General features: G+C 40.3%; 1 protein-coding gene across 3 annotated transcripts in view; it reads right to left on the bottom strand.

The window, feature by feature from the left end:
• The window catches only part of ephb2b (eph receptor B2b), a 294,511-nt gene that overhangs the window by 70,766 nt on the left and 206,464 nt on the right, over positions 1 to 17,281 (bottom strand). For all 3 annotated transcript variants that reach the window (XM_041782872.1, XM_041782874.1, XM_041782873.1), the window contains exon 5: positions 13,445 to 13,780. In XM_041782872.1, coding sequence (XP_041638806.1) covers positions 13,445 to 13,780 — 336 coding nt within the window. The remainder of the gene's footprint in view (positions 1 to 13,444; positions 13,781 to 17,281) is intronic.

Raw genomic sequence — 17,281 nt, 5'->3', positions numbered from 1 at the left:
TTTTTCCTTTTACTCTTTTGGTACAGCTTGCCCTTCTGTCAGATGCTCTTTCATACAAGCCTCTCTTGTCATTGAAGTGTGTTTTAGTCTCACTGAGTGGTTATGTTGAGGTGCTGTGTGCTACAAAAAAATCTTCTATTTTTTACCCACTGACCTGACTACAAGTATGCCAAGCTTTCCTAAAATAAAAGGCTTAACCTGTAGGAAAATGTTGGGCACACGCTAGAAGAAACAGATAAAAGATGATGAAAAGGTGCACAATATCAAAATATATTAGCACCATATGTAAAAAATAATATTAGGTCATGTAAAGCAGTAAAACAGTTGTTTTTCACCATGTACAATGTAGAATCTATACGTCCATTATTATCTCATTCATTAACACCAGTGGTTCTTAACATCAAGCCTAAGGACCCACCATCAACTCCTCAAAGAAGAAATTTCAACCCAATTTTCTGATTTTTTTTTCCTCACCAATCAACCTCAGATAATGCAAAACATGACAAAACAAAGAGGCAGGACAAATCAAGCATCTTTAAAAGGGGTTTAATATACTTTTTGGTGCACATTTTTTCCAAGGCATATATTAGTGATCCCCAGAAAAGGGCTCTGTGACCCACTTTTGGGTCCCAACCCACCAGCTGAGGACCACTGGTCCTGTTCAGGGTCACCTATCTCAGCTATCATAGGGCAGGGGATGGGTACACCCCTGGATTAGTCTCCAGCCAATCCCAGGGCTGACATATAGGCACAGACCCACACCTACGGGCAATTTAGAGCTACTTTACCTAACAGGCATGGCTTTGGTTTATGGGAGGAAGCCAGAGTATCTGGACAGAATCCATGCATGCACAGGGAGAACATATAAACTCCACACAGAAAATCCCTGTCAGATTGGGGATCTGAGGGAACCTTCTTGCTGTGAGGCAACAGCTCTACTTCCAGAACTGCCACGCAGGAATGTAAAATGTTAATATGCCGACTTCAGACAATGAGATAACCGAGTTGTCTGAATTGCCTGTCCTAGTTTGTTTGTCAGAGTTCACACTGCATTGGGCTGTTAAAAATGTTATCTTTAATGGATTTTGTAAGAGCTGTCTGGCACTAAAGTCCATATTATCTGCAGTCTTCTTTTGTGTTTGAACCAGCCATATTGCAGTTTTGTTACAGAGAAGACAGCTTATTTCAAAATGACCCTGCATGAGATAAAGCCAGGTAATTGACCAGAAAGACCAGCCATTGCCATGAATACAGAATCGGAACTCTTTTTTTTCCAAACTGTCTTTAAGTCAACAGTGTAGTAGCCACACTTGGCTGCCTGCTGCATCGACACATTCTGGCAGTCCTGCCTGGCTCTGCACCAGTGCTTTTCACACTACGGCCCAGTGGAGCAGCAAAGTCCCCGGTAGCCTGGTTACACTAGACTGGGGCAATTTGGACAATAATTAAGCCATAAATCTTTCCTACACCATATGAAAAGGCTGCACCCAATTACACCACCCACCCACCCCTCCTGAGTAATGTGGTTCACTCCAACAATCAACCAGTTCACCTGATAAGAAACCAATTCAGTCTGTGTGCCTCTCCACAGCATTAGCAGCAGACGCTCCCGCTCACCTTGACTTAATGAAATGCCCAAACAAATATGTCCTCTGCAATCTAATACACCCAAACACTATAGACTGCAATATGCTGAGAGTATATGGAGATCTTATTTATCTGTTATAAAATGTGCAATGCAGAAATCTCTCACATAATAATCATCATTTCCATTCAAAAGGAGATAATCTCTTCTCTATGCACTGAAAATGATGATACAGCTGCTGGAAAATAACTGGCAGTTCTGTTATGAAGCAGCGATTATCTGTTTGTATCGTCTTAATTTAGAGAAACAGTCCCATCAGCGCACATAAAGAGTAAGTTTAGCACTTCGTAAAACAACCTCTGCTGCCTTAAAACATACCACCTAAATATCATTGACAGTTTAAATATAGCCTTAAACACAAGCTCTAAGTTAGCTCAAACCTAAATGAAGTGTTTTGATTTGATTTGATGCCTGGCTACATTAAACCAGGCTGTATAAACAAGCTTGTTCTTACATACAGATTAGCTGTTGCAGCATATTTACACACTGTAACTGCAAAGTGCTGCTGTTCCAAAACTAACTGAAGCAACTACGAAGGTCAACCTCCATTCTTTCTCATGTTCCATAGATGGAGACTCCACGGGCTGCAAAACAAGTCTGGCTGTATGACGCTAGCCACACACCCACTTGTCTTTCAAGATATTCTTCCGTATTTGAACAGATAAATTTAAGTTCTCTTAAATGCAATGTGTTTATTTTGAAAATAGAATGAATTAGAGTGAAAAAGAAAAAATAAAGCAGGATATACACATGAGGGAAAATGTAGTATTACTTTTACCTGTTAGCAAGGACAGGAACATCAAAACTGTTGTCATTTTGTACCCCACATCTTTCATTCTATAAAGAAAATTATTCCAAAACCTTAAGAAATGTGCTTCATTTCCTAACAAGTACATGAATTAATTATTTGCATCCCAAGCTAATAAGTTCAGTGAAGTTAAAATGAGTTCACCTGAGCTGAAAAAGCTAAATCTGACTGCTTATTACCAGGTGAAGCAGCTTCTCTAGGCAGTATGTCAGATTCCTTTTCCCAGTAAAAGGAGCTAGACTAACTAGCATCCCTGTATACAAGACACTTACAGCAGACAGTTAATTATCTTTAATGATGATTTCCACCCTTTGTACAGTAAATTCAGCTTCTCATTTCTGGATGGGGGTGTTTAGTCCCAAAAAGGACAAAGAAGTTAAAAAACAACCTTGTTCCTGCTGCTATTGCTGACCTGAACAGGCTGTAGACATTTTTATTTATCTATTTATATACTATAACAGTTGAGTCTTAAACTTGTTTCTACGCTTGCTATATTAAGATCTATTTATTTGTATTTTTTTAATTTATATTATTAATTGTAACCTGAACTACAGCAAAAGTACTGAACTTTAGGCTTCAAAAGTGCAGAGATAATAGAAAATTAATGTATCATGCCACTTACATGTTAACTGCGGTGTAAACAAAAAGTATTATAAATAAATGGTAGCATGAGTCCACTTGCTGAAAGTGTTAAAGTGTGTATTTCTCAACTCAAAAGATAAAAATATTACATAAAAAAAAAATACAAAACCTTTTACATTAGCTAGTTTCAACAAAAAAAGCGTGAAAGTAAGGCTCCCCATAAAGTGCAACAGTGGCACAGCTGTAAACTTAAAGACCTTTCTGCATGCATTTTTGTAAACCTTTCAAGCACTACTTACTACAAAAATTTCGGATTGTGAATGCAATAAAGGATTGCGATTAGATCAATTATGCACCAATAATCTGCCATAGCCATTGCGTGACTTCAAATCTACAGCTTCTTTAGATTTACTACTTTGACTTTAAGCCTCAATAAAAACAGGTTAGATCACACAAAGTCATTTTTAATGAAGTATTAGCTGGTGCTACATATTTACACACCACATTCATAGGAAGCAACTATTACAAAGCTAACCAAGATAAAAGAACGCTCACTTTCCGCTACCTGTTGAGTTTTAAAAGGATATTTCGGTATAATAATAGCCACAAGTGAATTCTAAAGCGTTGCTCCTTTAAGGAGGCTGTAGGCAGCTAGGCTGTACACTTCTACAGACAGTTACAGTTTCTCCACACAGTTTAACAAATTATAAGTCAAAAAGGACTACAAATCAATGTTGGCTGAACTGTATGCTGTGCAGAAATTTTTTTTAAACAATTATATATTTCCTCCAGGATTGCAGCAAATAGGCTAAATGTTCTTCTGCCTCGCTGCATTGTTATCCTCTGACCAGCTGTTTGGATCACTGAGCTGTAGCGGGGTCAAGCACTGGTTACTGGAGCCAACACTGAGTCTGAGTGCTCTCTCCTTAATGCTGCAATGCATACTGAAATCTGTTGTGGCTTATATAATGACTGTTTCCAAGTATCTTATACAAGTAGTTCTTAACGTGGGGGGCAGGATCCCCTAGGGGGTTGCGGAACATTGAGAGGGGTTGCCAGATGCCCCCCCCCCCAAAAAAAACAATATTTCTAAAGCATTTTATTTGTATATTCATTGAGATTTATGCTTAAATCAAAACTATTTTAAAAATCCTCAATAAGTAAGTGTGCACATGACTATTCTTGAATGTGCATGGCTGTGTTCAACTATGCTTTAACTTCTTTGGGGAACAGTGGGAGTCCCCAGTCTCTTTATTTTGGGGGTTGCAGTTTGAGAAAGCCTGCCTTATACACCCCAACCTAAAAAACACCAAAATATTCCTTTTAAATGAGGAGCTAAATCAGATAATGAAGAGTTAAGCAGACACATCTGCACTGAAACTTGATTAATCGAAAATCTTGAAAATTTACGCTTTGAGACAAAATAGGAAACACTTATTAAAAATGACAAATAAGTAACAATATGTCAAGAATTAGTGCATACTTAAATTTTATTCATAAAGCATTAGTATCGAATTGATTAACTGATTTATAAAATCAGATGTAAATGCTTTATTTGTGCATTTATAAAGCATTATTAAATGGGTACAGTCTGGCTAAGGGTGAGGTCTGAGTTGGGCACACAAATGCTTTAATAATGCATGAATAAAGCAGTAAATGAGGATATTACATATAACTAATAATGCTTTACAGATTATATTTTAATTGTTGTAAATTAATACCAAAAAATATCTCAAATGCAGATGAGTTAACAATATAATAATATTCTCTAGTCAGTTAAAAATGGTTCAGACTGCTACCATTTACAAAAAAATGCTAATGGTAAGGCAAAGCTTGAAATTATGCTAACTCAAATGAGGATTTAACTGCTTTTGATTGGATGGTTTATCTTACTGCAATCTATTTTTTAATGAGATGTTCACATGCAGATATTGTTGATAGATTTTAATAGTAATATCTGGTAAAAACAGGCTGGTAGTCAAGAAAATCTGAGGGAAAATAAAGACTCAAACACTTTCTGGTGTATGCAGTATAGATCTACAGAGATATTGAGTTCATGGTTGTAACCTGTCTAGTCAGATATGTGTCCAACTCTAAAAGAAAGGAAACTAGGAGGTCACCTTGTCAGGGATTTCTAAGCTGCAAAAATGTGATGAGGCCGAATCACACAAAGAGCAGCAGATGCTGTTTTACACTGCAGGATTACAGGAGGACATAAAAGAGAACTTTTGAGCAAAATTCCTCCTTATAAAACATGTGAAGGTTATCAAAACAAGTTAATAACACAGAGGCAAATAACACATAAAAACAGCTTTAAACCAAAGAAGAATACATTTAACAGCTACACCTGGAAGCTTCACAGCACGCTCCCATCTAGCACCCTACAAGAGACTGAAACCTACCATCTGCTCAGGTTAGCATGGGGCGATCCAGGCTGAACTTTATATGAATACACAAACACAAGCAAACAGGGGATTTCAGATGTTGAATTAAGCATATTCAACACAGATGGTTACTATAGCCTCAACAGTGTAGTCCTTCAGTGTCTACAGGATGTGAAAATGCCCTGTGTCTGAGAGTTCTGGAACTTCAGTGAAAACTTTCTATCCATGTCTCTATCATCTGCATCACCAGCGCTGCATGCTGATGCAGGAGAGTGCCACTAGGTGAGAGGTGGGGTACTTTAGAGCCCCCAGTCTACATAATGTGCATGATTTTGGAAGCCAGAGTACCTGCTGAGGACCCAGGTATGCACAAGGAGAGCATGCAAACTCCACACAGCAAGGCCCTGTCCAACAAGGGATTTAAACCAGGAAGATTCCTGCTGTAGAATAACAACACTGCACCATCATGCATCCTTCAAACCTCCCTGGTTCTTAAGAATTATAGCTAAAGATCTGACACAACATTATAAAGTTGTAGACTTGCAAGTTTTTGCTCCGACAAAGAGTGTTGTTAATAAAATGTGACATATTTAGAGCGAGCTGAAGCTCTTTTTGTTTGTCTTAATGGTTTTGGTTGGTTGGTTTTATGTTTAATGTGCATGCAAAAAATTAATAAGACATTACCTTTCAAACAAAACCGCATACATGCTGTTTGATCTTAAAGGACTTCCATTACAAGCTTTTCCATTTAGGTATGTCAAATGTTTGTAAAGTAATCCACCGAAAAGTGTGGATGTCCAAAGGTCAACATATTAACTGAAACACTGGACTAGAATAATAATCTAAAACTAAATACCTGCTGATGTTGGGGAACGTATCCTGTGGAAAAGATTTAAAAGCAGCCCTATAACAAATTCAAAGGTAAACACTGTAAAAATCCAGTGGTTTGGTCTGTTAAAGTCTGAAAACTCAACATCAATAAAGGCTCAGCTTGCAGAGCGAGATCAGTTCTGTCATTTAGGAAAGGTTGAAGATTGTTTCAAATGCAGATGTCACAGAGGGATATTATGCCAAGAAGATGGCATTAGTCACCACCCTTCACCTATCAGACATACAGAACAAGCCAGAAACAGCAGCACTGATAGTGATGTTCATGGGTTCAACTCCACTTTTCAGGAGCTTGGTGGTAGTGTGTTGTTTTTTAGATCAAATAGCCTCTCGGTAGCTTAGGTGTTTTATTGATCAAGTAGTGCCATAGCATCTGATCGAGGTGAGTACAATGAGAGCAAAGCAGACCACAATCAAATTCCTTCTATAATCAGAATATTGTAGAAAATTCCAGCTTTCAAAGGTTTCCTGAGCCTTCATTCTCTCCCTCTGTTTCAGTACGCACAACTACAATCATGGGGAAGACTGCTGACATGACTATCTATCCAGAAAACAATCATTGATACCGTCAAGGTGGGTAAGTCACAGAGGGTCATTGCTTGCTTTATAAGGAGTGGACTGGGACTGAGTCAGTGGATCAAGAGCTACCACACACAGACGTGTCCAGGAAATGGGCTACAAGTGTCATGCTCATAGCTTTAGGCCTTTCCTGACCTACAGACCAACTCATAAGCATCTCACAAGAAAAAGAACTGGACTGTTGCTCAGTTGTCCAAAGTTCTGTTTTCAAATGACAGTAAATTTGGCATTTCATTTGTAAATCAAGGTCCGAGATTCTGAAGGAGGATCTCAAGGCACAGAATCCAAGGTCCTTTAAGTCCAGGGTTTTCGGTTTCCACTCAGTGATGGTTTGGGGTGCCATGTCAACTGCTGCGCCTGGTCAACTGTGCTTTATCAAGTCTAGGGTCAATGCTGTCTAGAGTCTACAAGGAGACTTCAGAGTTATCATACTTCCATTTGCTGGAAAGCTTTATTGACATTCTGATTTCCTTTTCCAGCAGAACTTAGCAGCTGCACACAGTCAAACCAAAACTACCAGCAACTGGTTTGCTGACCCTGGTGTTACTGTGTTTGATTGGTCAGCCAACTGGTCTGAGCTGAACCCCACAGAGCAGCATTCCCCAACCAGTGAACCAGTACCAGTTCATTGGTCATTTGGTACAAGGTTGCACAGAAATAATAAATAACTTATTTTATTTCCATTTTTATTGATGATCAGAGTCTGAAATATGTTTTATTTTGAAAAATGAGCATATGCTCTTCCATTATTTCATCCATATGTGACTTCTGACCTCTTGGAGAGCTTCTCTGTAAAGGGAAAAAGGAGACAGAAGTAGAGCCTACATCTGCCAAGAAACAGATAGCTGCATTTTAAAGACAATAACAGGAGTCCTACTTAAAATTCGTGTTTATTGTGACAGTAGTTCTCATGCAACCTTTGATTCAGAATTATGTTCAGTTCTATTTTTCCTGCACTTTGTTTTTATACTGTTGTATCATTTTGTTTCAGCATATTTATCCCCACACCTTGAGGGCCAGTCCTTAAAATGTTGACTTTCATAAAACAGGTCCATGGCTTAAAAAAGGTTGGGAACTGCTGCCATGGAGAATCTGGAGTGTTGTCAAAAGGATTATGAGAGTTACCAGTACACTAGACTAAACTTACCAGTACATACAAGCTAACTGCTGCTATATCAGAGCAATCTGGGCTTTACAAGACCCCAGCAGTGCCACGGACTGATTGCCTCCATGCCACATTGCGTTGATGCAGTAATCCATGCAAAAAGAGCCTTGAGCCCTCAAACATTTCACTTTGTATGAGGTGAATCTAGAATACATAGAACTTTCACATTTTGAATGGAATCACAGTGATTTTTTTAAAATCATATTTTAAGTTTTTTAGATACACCTGTACATTTCTCTTAATTCCTAACCGGTGTTCTTCACTTCCTGGCCCCAACCTTACCTGTCCCTGGTTGACATGACTGTTAATAACCCATATTTTGCTATGTGTATTTCTCAAGCTTGCCCAGCACTGGCGGTTAAATCCTTGTCACACCTTGTCACAATAAAGTTTCACCCTGAGCCCCTGACAGAAAGAATCAGATCTGCATCTCTGCCTCGCTTCACTCTGCTCATCTGAAGTCATGCCAAGAGAAACACTGTATTGACAGAGCGATGCCTAAATGGATGTCTTACTTGTTACTCATTATTGTAAAACTGCTTGGAGGCACTTCAACACAATGCAAGTTAGGGGGAATTAGTCATATGCTTATAAAACGGGCCTCAGTGCTGTTCAGCACGCCATCTCCCTTTGTGTGGCATTACAGTGTGTAATCAAGCGCTGCTCTTTCCAGGGCAATCACATCCTTTATCACAGAGGAACCGTCGCCAACCACCTACGGAGTGGGAGGAGAAGCCCTGTGGGTGATAGAGTGTGGTGGGTGCCTGATTGGGTACGGTGAGTGAGAAGTTTAAGCTCACGTCTCACAACACCGCCTCCACCTCCAAAAACCTTCACACCAACAAGTCAAAGCTGAGGACGGCAGCAGTCCAACAAGAGAAACGAGACACTTTTACACCACTCGCTCTCCATTTACTTATTTGTTTGTTGCTTACCAGAGTGCTCGAGCCTCTGGGCTAATGAGAGCTAACTGAAGGACTGTTTCGCACACTTCTATGAGCAGAAAATTTCATACTTTCTCTCTGGTTTGTGTTTTTCCTCATCTAACACTCTAATTCTCTGTGTAAGAGGGAGGCAGAAACCCGCCTGAGGTAATTAGGGGTGACACCATGTTTATGTAACCTCCAAGCCTCACAAACCAGATGCAATTACGGGCTCCTGGTGCCGCTGACCCCAGCCCCGTAGCGCAGTGCCGCAAAACTGCACTCCCATGTCCCTGGGGTGAGGCTGGTTCTGCAGGGTGAAGGGGGGTGAAGGTGGGAGTCTGGAGTTGGGAGCCAAAGCAAGAGTTGAGTTCTTTTCACAGCTCCCTCCGACGGGAGCTCTCGCAGCCTAATCCAAAGTGACGGGCACTTCAGTGGAGAGGGCGCGGAGCCCCCCAATTTCCGCCAGGACCCCACTGCAGGGGGAAGCAGAGAAGCCAAGGGCTGGGGTGGCAGACTTATTGTGGCCCAGTGAGAAAGAGCGGGGCAGGGGCCTCATTACAACGCTTAACTGCACTCACAGGCCCTCATTAACCCACCACACCAGTGACTCAAATCAAAACAGACAATAAAAAGAGGTCGCCGTTTGAATAAAAGCCTCCATTTTCCTGTGACTTGGAGTTTGAGCTGTGTAACAGGAAGCTTTATGGAGCTTTTACACCAACAGAATTCTGTAAACATTGAAGTTTTGCTACAAAGGGTCAATTTACGTGGAGAAACCTCCTCTTTAAATGTGTTCATCCGAGTTATATACCCCTGTATACCCTTTCTGTTTGACTGCTTCCGTGTAGGCATGCGGACATCTGGGAATTCCAGAGGAAAGTAATGAGAAAGCGAGAGTGTAGTTAAACAAAACCCAATATGTCCGCTGTAATAAAAGCACTTTGTTACTCTGCTTTAGGAAGCTCAGTCACAGCAGACTGCCCTCAGTGTGGAGGGATAGATGATGAGGGATGACAGCCACTTATGTACGTTGCTAATGGGATGCAAAGCCAGTGCAAAGATAAAGCCCAGCCTATACTCCCCCCTGCTTGTCAGAGCTCGGGGGAGAAAAGCTTCGCACGCCAAATGATGCGTTTCATAGAGACAATTAAAGAGCAAATCAATGCTGCTGCCTCTGTGAAATAATTAGAGATGCTGCTGACTTCCAGCAAAGCCACATAGGGGAAAACATGCACAGCTCCTATACTTACAGGAAAGAGACTGCAGGACAGAGGGAGGTAGATTTCTGGAAGATCCTAAGGATTTAAACACCGAGTAGGCATCTGTTTTCCATTAGACCTCAGGTAATGGTGGATTCCCGCCTTCTTTAAGGCTGTGTTAAGCTAAGAAAGTAGTTCGAACATTATGAGCTTTAACAAAGGGAAGCTGCGTGAGCTGTGGCACTGTATAATATAAACTAAATAATCAGAGAAAGCTGATGGGATTTATTGGATGAATGGGAACCATAACAGCTGAGTACACTGACTTTAAGGGACTATCCTTACAATATGAGCAACTGTGATGATATTTTAATTGAAAAAGCTTCACCAAATCAATGTCAGTCATTTTTTTGTCAATGAAAGGCATCCTCACCTCGAGTAGAGGTGACCCCAAATAGTTAAATATGAGACTATTCGTTCAAAAGCCTTAGCCAACAACCAATCTCACTGTTAAAAATCTAATTATAAAACAAGGACCACTCCATTCCAGCAATATAGGGGTACCAAATGTCTAATTATGCATTAATTTGCCATTTCTCTACAAATAATTCATGGCTCATGCCTTCTTTTGATACAGAAATCAATTTTATGATAGATATTAATGCTACTGCGAAAACAGCTCATGTATTATTAAATCCTCTTTGCAACAAAAAAGACAAACCACATAATTATAAACTCCATTATGTCTCCCTGTGGTTACTTTTTGTCATTCATGAATGGTTTGGTGTATTTCTTTGCAGAAAAATCAAATTGCTGTTGCTCTACACTTCATGGCAAAACAGAAAAAAAAAATGTTTCATGTAAATACCAAGGAATCAAGTCATAACGTTAGTTCCATGTGGCCTTTGAGTGACAGCGTCATGTCGTGTTGTTTCCTTATGCAATATAGACAAATAAACAAATGTTTCTTCCAAGCTTCTAAGCCTTTTGTATTACAAATTAGCATGTGTAATACGGCTGCAACAACACCATAACACAGATTAAATGAGTAAGAAAAAGGATGGATCAAATCTGATCAATGAATAAATTATAAAGATTTAAAGGTGTTAACATTGTGGAGACAGAAGCATCTCAATGTCGGACGTGAAATCAGATAATGTCTTCAGGGCAAAAAGTGTTGTTTTAGTGGAGCAGAGCTAAGGGAAGTGGGAACTCCAGTTACCATCAGCCTCTGCATACCCATCATCCCTTGCGCTCCACTCGCTGGCTTGATCTAACACAGCAAAATGACGGGTGCTAAAAAGTGGTGATGGAGAACCGAGTGACAAAGGTTAACAGATTGTGGAAGCTCCAGTGACTTTGAAACCTGACGGCATTTTAGTTTGTGAGGAAATGAGAAAGGAGAAACGGTGGGAGACAAACAAAACACAATATGCAGACACTACCAGACTGCAGTGAGACACTTGATAGGGAATTGGAGTAACAACCACTGGGCAAATCATAACCTGGAAAAGATTTGAGAAGATGCAAGGAGCAGGATCCAGCCAGGCCAAAAGACTCTTGGGATTCGAAGGTTAGTGTAAGTATATATTTAACGCACACCTACAGCACTTTTTTTTGCACATGATGTAATATTCAGAGTGCAATTGTTGTTGGATAAATGTTGACATCACCGTTTCTTCAACTCTTCATTCATAGGATTTTTTTCCTTTTGATACTGCAATAAATACCATAACCTGGACTTGTTACCAAGGTATTATCGTACCATGAGATTTTTATTTCCACTACATCCTTAATGAACTGTTATTCTAAATCTAGAAGATAAATAGTCCAATCAGGTGGTTTATCTCTTATTTTGCAAATGAAGATGGTGATTGATGAGAAAAAAAAAATATGAACACCTCACTATAGGGAAAATCTGACCAATCAGATTTGTCTATCTAAGGCCTTAGGTATTTAGAATTTAACTCTAGCCATGACACTTTTCATTATCAACACCTGGCTTTAAGTTGGCCTTACATGGCCAAAAAGCTTCCATGTGACTATTTTGTAATATATGAGTCATGTGCATAAAGTGCCCAACTCTCACAGGTTTATAAGACACCAGAGTTACAAATGCAGTGTTCCAATAATTTAACTGATAACAAACAATTATGTAATTGATATCAAAGTTTATTTAAAAGGCATTCAAGTCAAATATCAGGACTCAAATTTAAGATGCTTTAAGGTATGCAGCATTTTAAAAATGAAAAAAGCAGATACCAAATTTGTCCTCTGTAAAGTAATGACTTTCTTAAAAATAGAAAAGTAAGACTCCTTCTGGGTTTGTTGTTCTTAGCTCTGTACTCACACTGACAGAATGGTGCTTCCCTCAGCTTCTCTGTGTTTCACTTACAGGCTAAAATGTGTTTCATACATGTTTTTTCTTTTAAAATATAATGCGTATCCCTCCCTCTTTTGCTCTGTCACAATACCAGGAAAGAAATAGACCTTAGATACACCAATAGGGGCAAACAGCAGGGTTTAATCTCAAGGGTTTAATTAAAAGAAAACTTCCCAAACTGAAGACAAGACTTTTTGGTCAAAAATACTCATCACTGGGCTGCAAACCTGAACAAAGATCTGTCCTACAAATGGCTGCATTTAGTCACAAAGCTGAGAAAGTCATCATTATACTTTTGATCTTGTCTGCTTTTCAGTCTGATTCATAAAAGCTAAAAACTCCTCTCATGAGCTTTAAGCATGTTTGGATTTGGGTTGAAACCAGTGTTTTAATGCCTTTTATTTCCTTTTTATTCATTTTAACTTAGCAGAAGACTGTTGTGGATATGAGTTTCCAGTGGCTTAAAGGCAGAATTACAATCGACTATGAGGATGAAAGTAGAGATAAAATCACAGAGCAGTGGAGGAGAGAAGCAGCTCGCTCTGCCTGCACTCAGAGCCTGAAAGTCATGGTGATGAGGTCACAGAGTAAAGACCAGCAGGCCATCACATTCTGTCTGTCACATCATCAACAGCACTCTCCTTCCCATTTCCGAGCTCTTCATCTGCATACATCACCATACAAGAGAGGGAAGGAGCTTACTTAGTGCAGCTTTCTGCTCTGTGCATTATGTGCTTGTAGAAGAGAGAGTGATAAAGAGGTACAGTAGAACGACAGAGGAGCGACACAGAAACAGACGTGGAAAAAGGAGCGAGACAGAGAGAACAGAAGAGGAAACCACATGGGGAATATTAAGTGTAGAAAAAGACAGATGGGCCCACTTACCAGCCTGGTTAGTGGTAATGTTGACTGAGGAGTACTGAGGGGAGTACGGGCTCTGATCTGACACCCCGTTGACAGCCTGCACCTCGAACGTGTACTGCGTGTGGGCCAGGAGGTCGCTAATGTAGACCCGGGTTTCTGTCAGGCCCAGCTGACGGGGCTGAAACTGAACGTTGTCCCCACAGCGGGTGCAGCCTCCCCGGCCCCCGCCGCAGCTCTTACAGATGATATTGAAGACCACGTCCTCGCGCCCACCTGAATCCCGGGGAGGCATCCACTCCAGCATGACAGAGGTTTCATTCACGCTGGAGATGACGGTCTGAGGAGCTGAAGGCACGGCTGGAAAACACAAGAGAGGTTGTGAGGTCAACTTTGAAGGGATTCACTGATAAGAGACATGTTTTCAGTGGAAAATCTGACAAAATGGGTTGGTCAGTTAAGCCCACTCTGGAGTCATCATTTAGATCACTTGTTCATCTGGTCAGAACTCGGTTGTTCAGTTCTATCTTAAAGATACAGGACATTTCTTTGAATCCAGCTCCTTCTAGAATACTGGCCAGAGAAGTCTACTGGATTGAAAGAGGTGTCAAAGAAGCCATCTGTATTAAGCTGGAAAAACCATCCTTGAACAGAGGTGGCAGACTAAGACCCTTCTTATCCCCTATATACACTGTAGCCTCAGATTCCTTTATCAGCAGTCCAAATGGCACTTTTAACATCAGATCACATGACCCTAAACATGCAGCCCTAGCAAACCTAAATAGGCCCAAGAGGACACGCTCCCACGCAAACTAGGTAAACGACTCCTTCTAGCTCACAGGTGACCACATCATGTAGCATATGAAAGGTCGACAGAGGCTAGATTTCTGGCCCTGGCTCCAAGCACTTTTAGAACTGAAGAAGCCTTTTGGAGGAGAGGCAAAACTTCTTCAAGAACCTCAAACAAGTTCAGCTGCCCCCCTTTGGACTCATTGCCAGCTCCCACCTTGGACCCCTCAACCCTCATAATAGTGATGGCCCCACTAGGTCAAGTAGAGACTCTTTGATAAAAACGGCACTCCACAAAGTGCATTTACTTGGAAGTAAACCAACTGTTTTCATTACATGGATGAATTCCACTTTAAGCTGTTAAAGTGGACTTCCTGGTTTGCACTGAGCGATTTGTAAAGCATTCTGAGAATGTGAAAACATTCTCACAATCCCTCAGTCGTTTAGAGTTTTAGCAAAGCATGGCTAACTGTCAGATGGTGGCCAGACACTTTTAATGACATTACTTTTTTAATCCTCTAATCTTGGCTCTTGCTATCACTGTAAATTGAATACACAACACAACACAAAACAACACATTAAAGTTTCTTAATGCTCCACCATTCCCATATACTGCAAAACTGTGGCTGTGTGCCATCTGGTTCTGTGCAGGTACGCTTTATCAGAGCTTTTTACTGGAAACAGCTGCCTGCTGCTGCTGGAAAGGAGGTGCAACAGAGACCAGAGTATGAATGAAAACAGTGAAGTTGTGGGCTGTAAAAACACCCCAACACTGGGCTGAGGATTGCTAAAACACACCAGGGGTCTAACTGGGAGTTTGGTATGATTCTCCTCAGCTTTCTTACTGAAATATGGTGTGTACATTTTGCCAGTAGGGGTCTCTCTTTCAAAATAATAACAAAACATCAACATCTGCTCCAAACTTGTTACGTGAAAGCTACTTTTAACAGCTTTTCTCCCTCATTATGTGGGGTTAAGGGGCAGGGGGAGGGAGTTCCACATTACAGGGGGTGCTTGGATTATATAATGCACAGCTGATTGGAGAGAATAATCCATCTCAAGCAAACAGAACTAAATATGAATGAGATACAGTCACAGATAGGCTGATTCTGGTCACAGTTCACCCTTCTATATCCAGCGGATCCACAGCAGAAATAAACATTCCTTGTCTGTCACAGTGGCTCTGTCACAGCCACTGTGACAAACATACTGTAACCCCTGTATAATGAAGAATTTCTCTGGCTTTGAAAACTGCTGGGAGTATTTGAAGTTATGTAAGTTCAACTTAAAATACATACACAAAGTAGTTATTTACATAAGGGAGATTCTGGTGTAAAGATTCCACACACTACACCTTAAAGAGAGCAGCTTTTACAAACAGTATTGAGTTGGATAAAATCTATCTATAAATTCAGACTAGATGTTTTAGATTTTGTCCAGTCATTTTAATCTGAGCGGACTTTCAAATCAAAATTCTGTATGTCATTTGTTCAGTAGCTAGCTTTAATCCAGCTGATTTCAACATGGAAATCAATATTGGAGTACTTTTGTTGACAAGCAGGATTTGATGCAAGTTTTTGAGTGCTTACCACCATTGCTTTGAGTGGATGAAGAGGAAAACTGTTCCATAGCAGCATCTGCAGCAAACAATATAATGTGTCCCCATACTCACAACAGCAGCCAGATTTGACACAGTTTGATTTAATGTAATGAACAATGTCCATGTGCTTTTTGGGTTGGAATTTTTTTTTTTTTTTTTGGTTCAGCAGCCAACTTCTTAAGTCCAGTTCAGACCAAAGGTTGAAAGTTTCAGGAGACGTTGCAGCAGTGTGAACAGAGCTGAGATTTACTGTAACATTGCAAAGCAGATGGATTTGCCAGACTGTCATCAGGCAAGTCCATCTTGCAAAGCTCCAATCTACAACATCTGTGCCGAACCGTAAAATGTTCTGACCAATCAGCATCATTTGAGGTGAAGACAGTAGCTATGGGTGGTGTTGAGTTGTATTGTGAGCCAATAGCAATTGCTGCCACCAATGTAGGATGCAACCATAGAATGACGGCAGTTTTATAAGAACTGGGCCACATTTCTTTATCAAATGAAGAGCAAGGAACAGCAATAAAAACTTTCATGGAGGAAAAGATGTTGCACGAGTTTGCAAACTTTACCAGTGTGCTTGAGCTTCACTGTAAGCTGTTGTATACGATGGTGGCTGGTGGAGCAATTAGCTTGGATGTAGCTGTAGACAAGCGTCAGTTTAACCAGATGTCTACCACATTTCTGCACATCTCGTGATATGCTCTGGCATGAATTTTAGCCACCAACAAGCTCTGTCAATAGAAACAGTACAGTGGGGCTAACCTGTATAGATCAGGTTAGCACTGGAGTGGTGCATGCCTACTTCATTTTGTCTTGTTGCTCTGATTGGCACATCATGAAAAGTCCCACCCTTCTCAAACTCTTTGTATGGGAGGTTTGCCTGATGAATGTAAAATATATCCATGGAAGGACATATGAGAGTCTGTATGGTATGTCAGGTTGGATTCATGTGCATTAACTCAAGAAATAAATCACTTTAAAGTGAGTGACTGTTAAAGCTGTTCATGTGAAAACAATACACCATATTTCCCTGTTGCTGCAGCGTCGGTCAGCTTTCAGAATGTTGCAGAGTATCCCATCACAACTCACATCTTTTAATGAATATTTAGTCTGGATCGGGCAGAATATCAATGTTGTGTCTTGGTAAAGAAAACTTCACATACATTTGTCAGAATTTTGTCATTTTAAGTCAGTTTTAGGCTTAGTATGAGTTCATCTTCTACAACAAAAAGATTGTTATGAACATTTTTCATGAATTATTGACACTGACACTGGACTACAGCTGCTTTAAAATGGCACATCATTAAAAACTCACTTTTTAGTATTTTAACACATATATTTGGGTATCTGGAGTATCTATAGACCTGAAAATGTGTCAAAAGCTAGCACAGTATTTACCTCAAGGCTTCTATGTCTGAAAACATTAAAATCTGATGGTCTGGTCAGAATCTGTGCCATCATATTGAGTCAAC

The sequence above is a fragment of the Cheilinus undulatus genome, linkage group 3, assembly GCF_018320785.1.
Source record: "Cheilinus undulatus linkage group 3, ASM1832078v1, whole genome shotgun sequence".
Lineage (NCBI taxonomy): Eukaryota > Metazoa > Chordata > Actinopteri > Labriformes > Labridae > Cheilinus > Cheilinus undulatus.
Note: the sequence above shows the minus strand (reverse complement) of the source record. Positions and strands in the feature narration are given on the sequence as shown.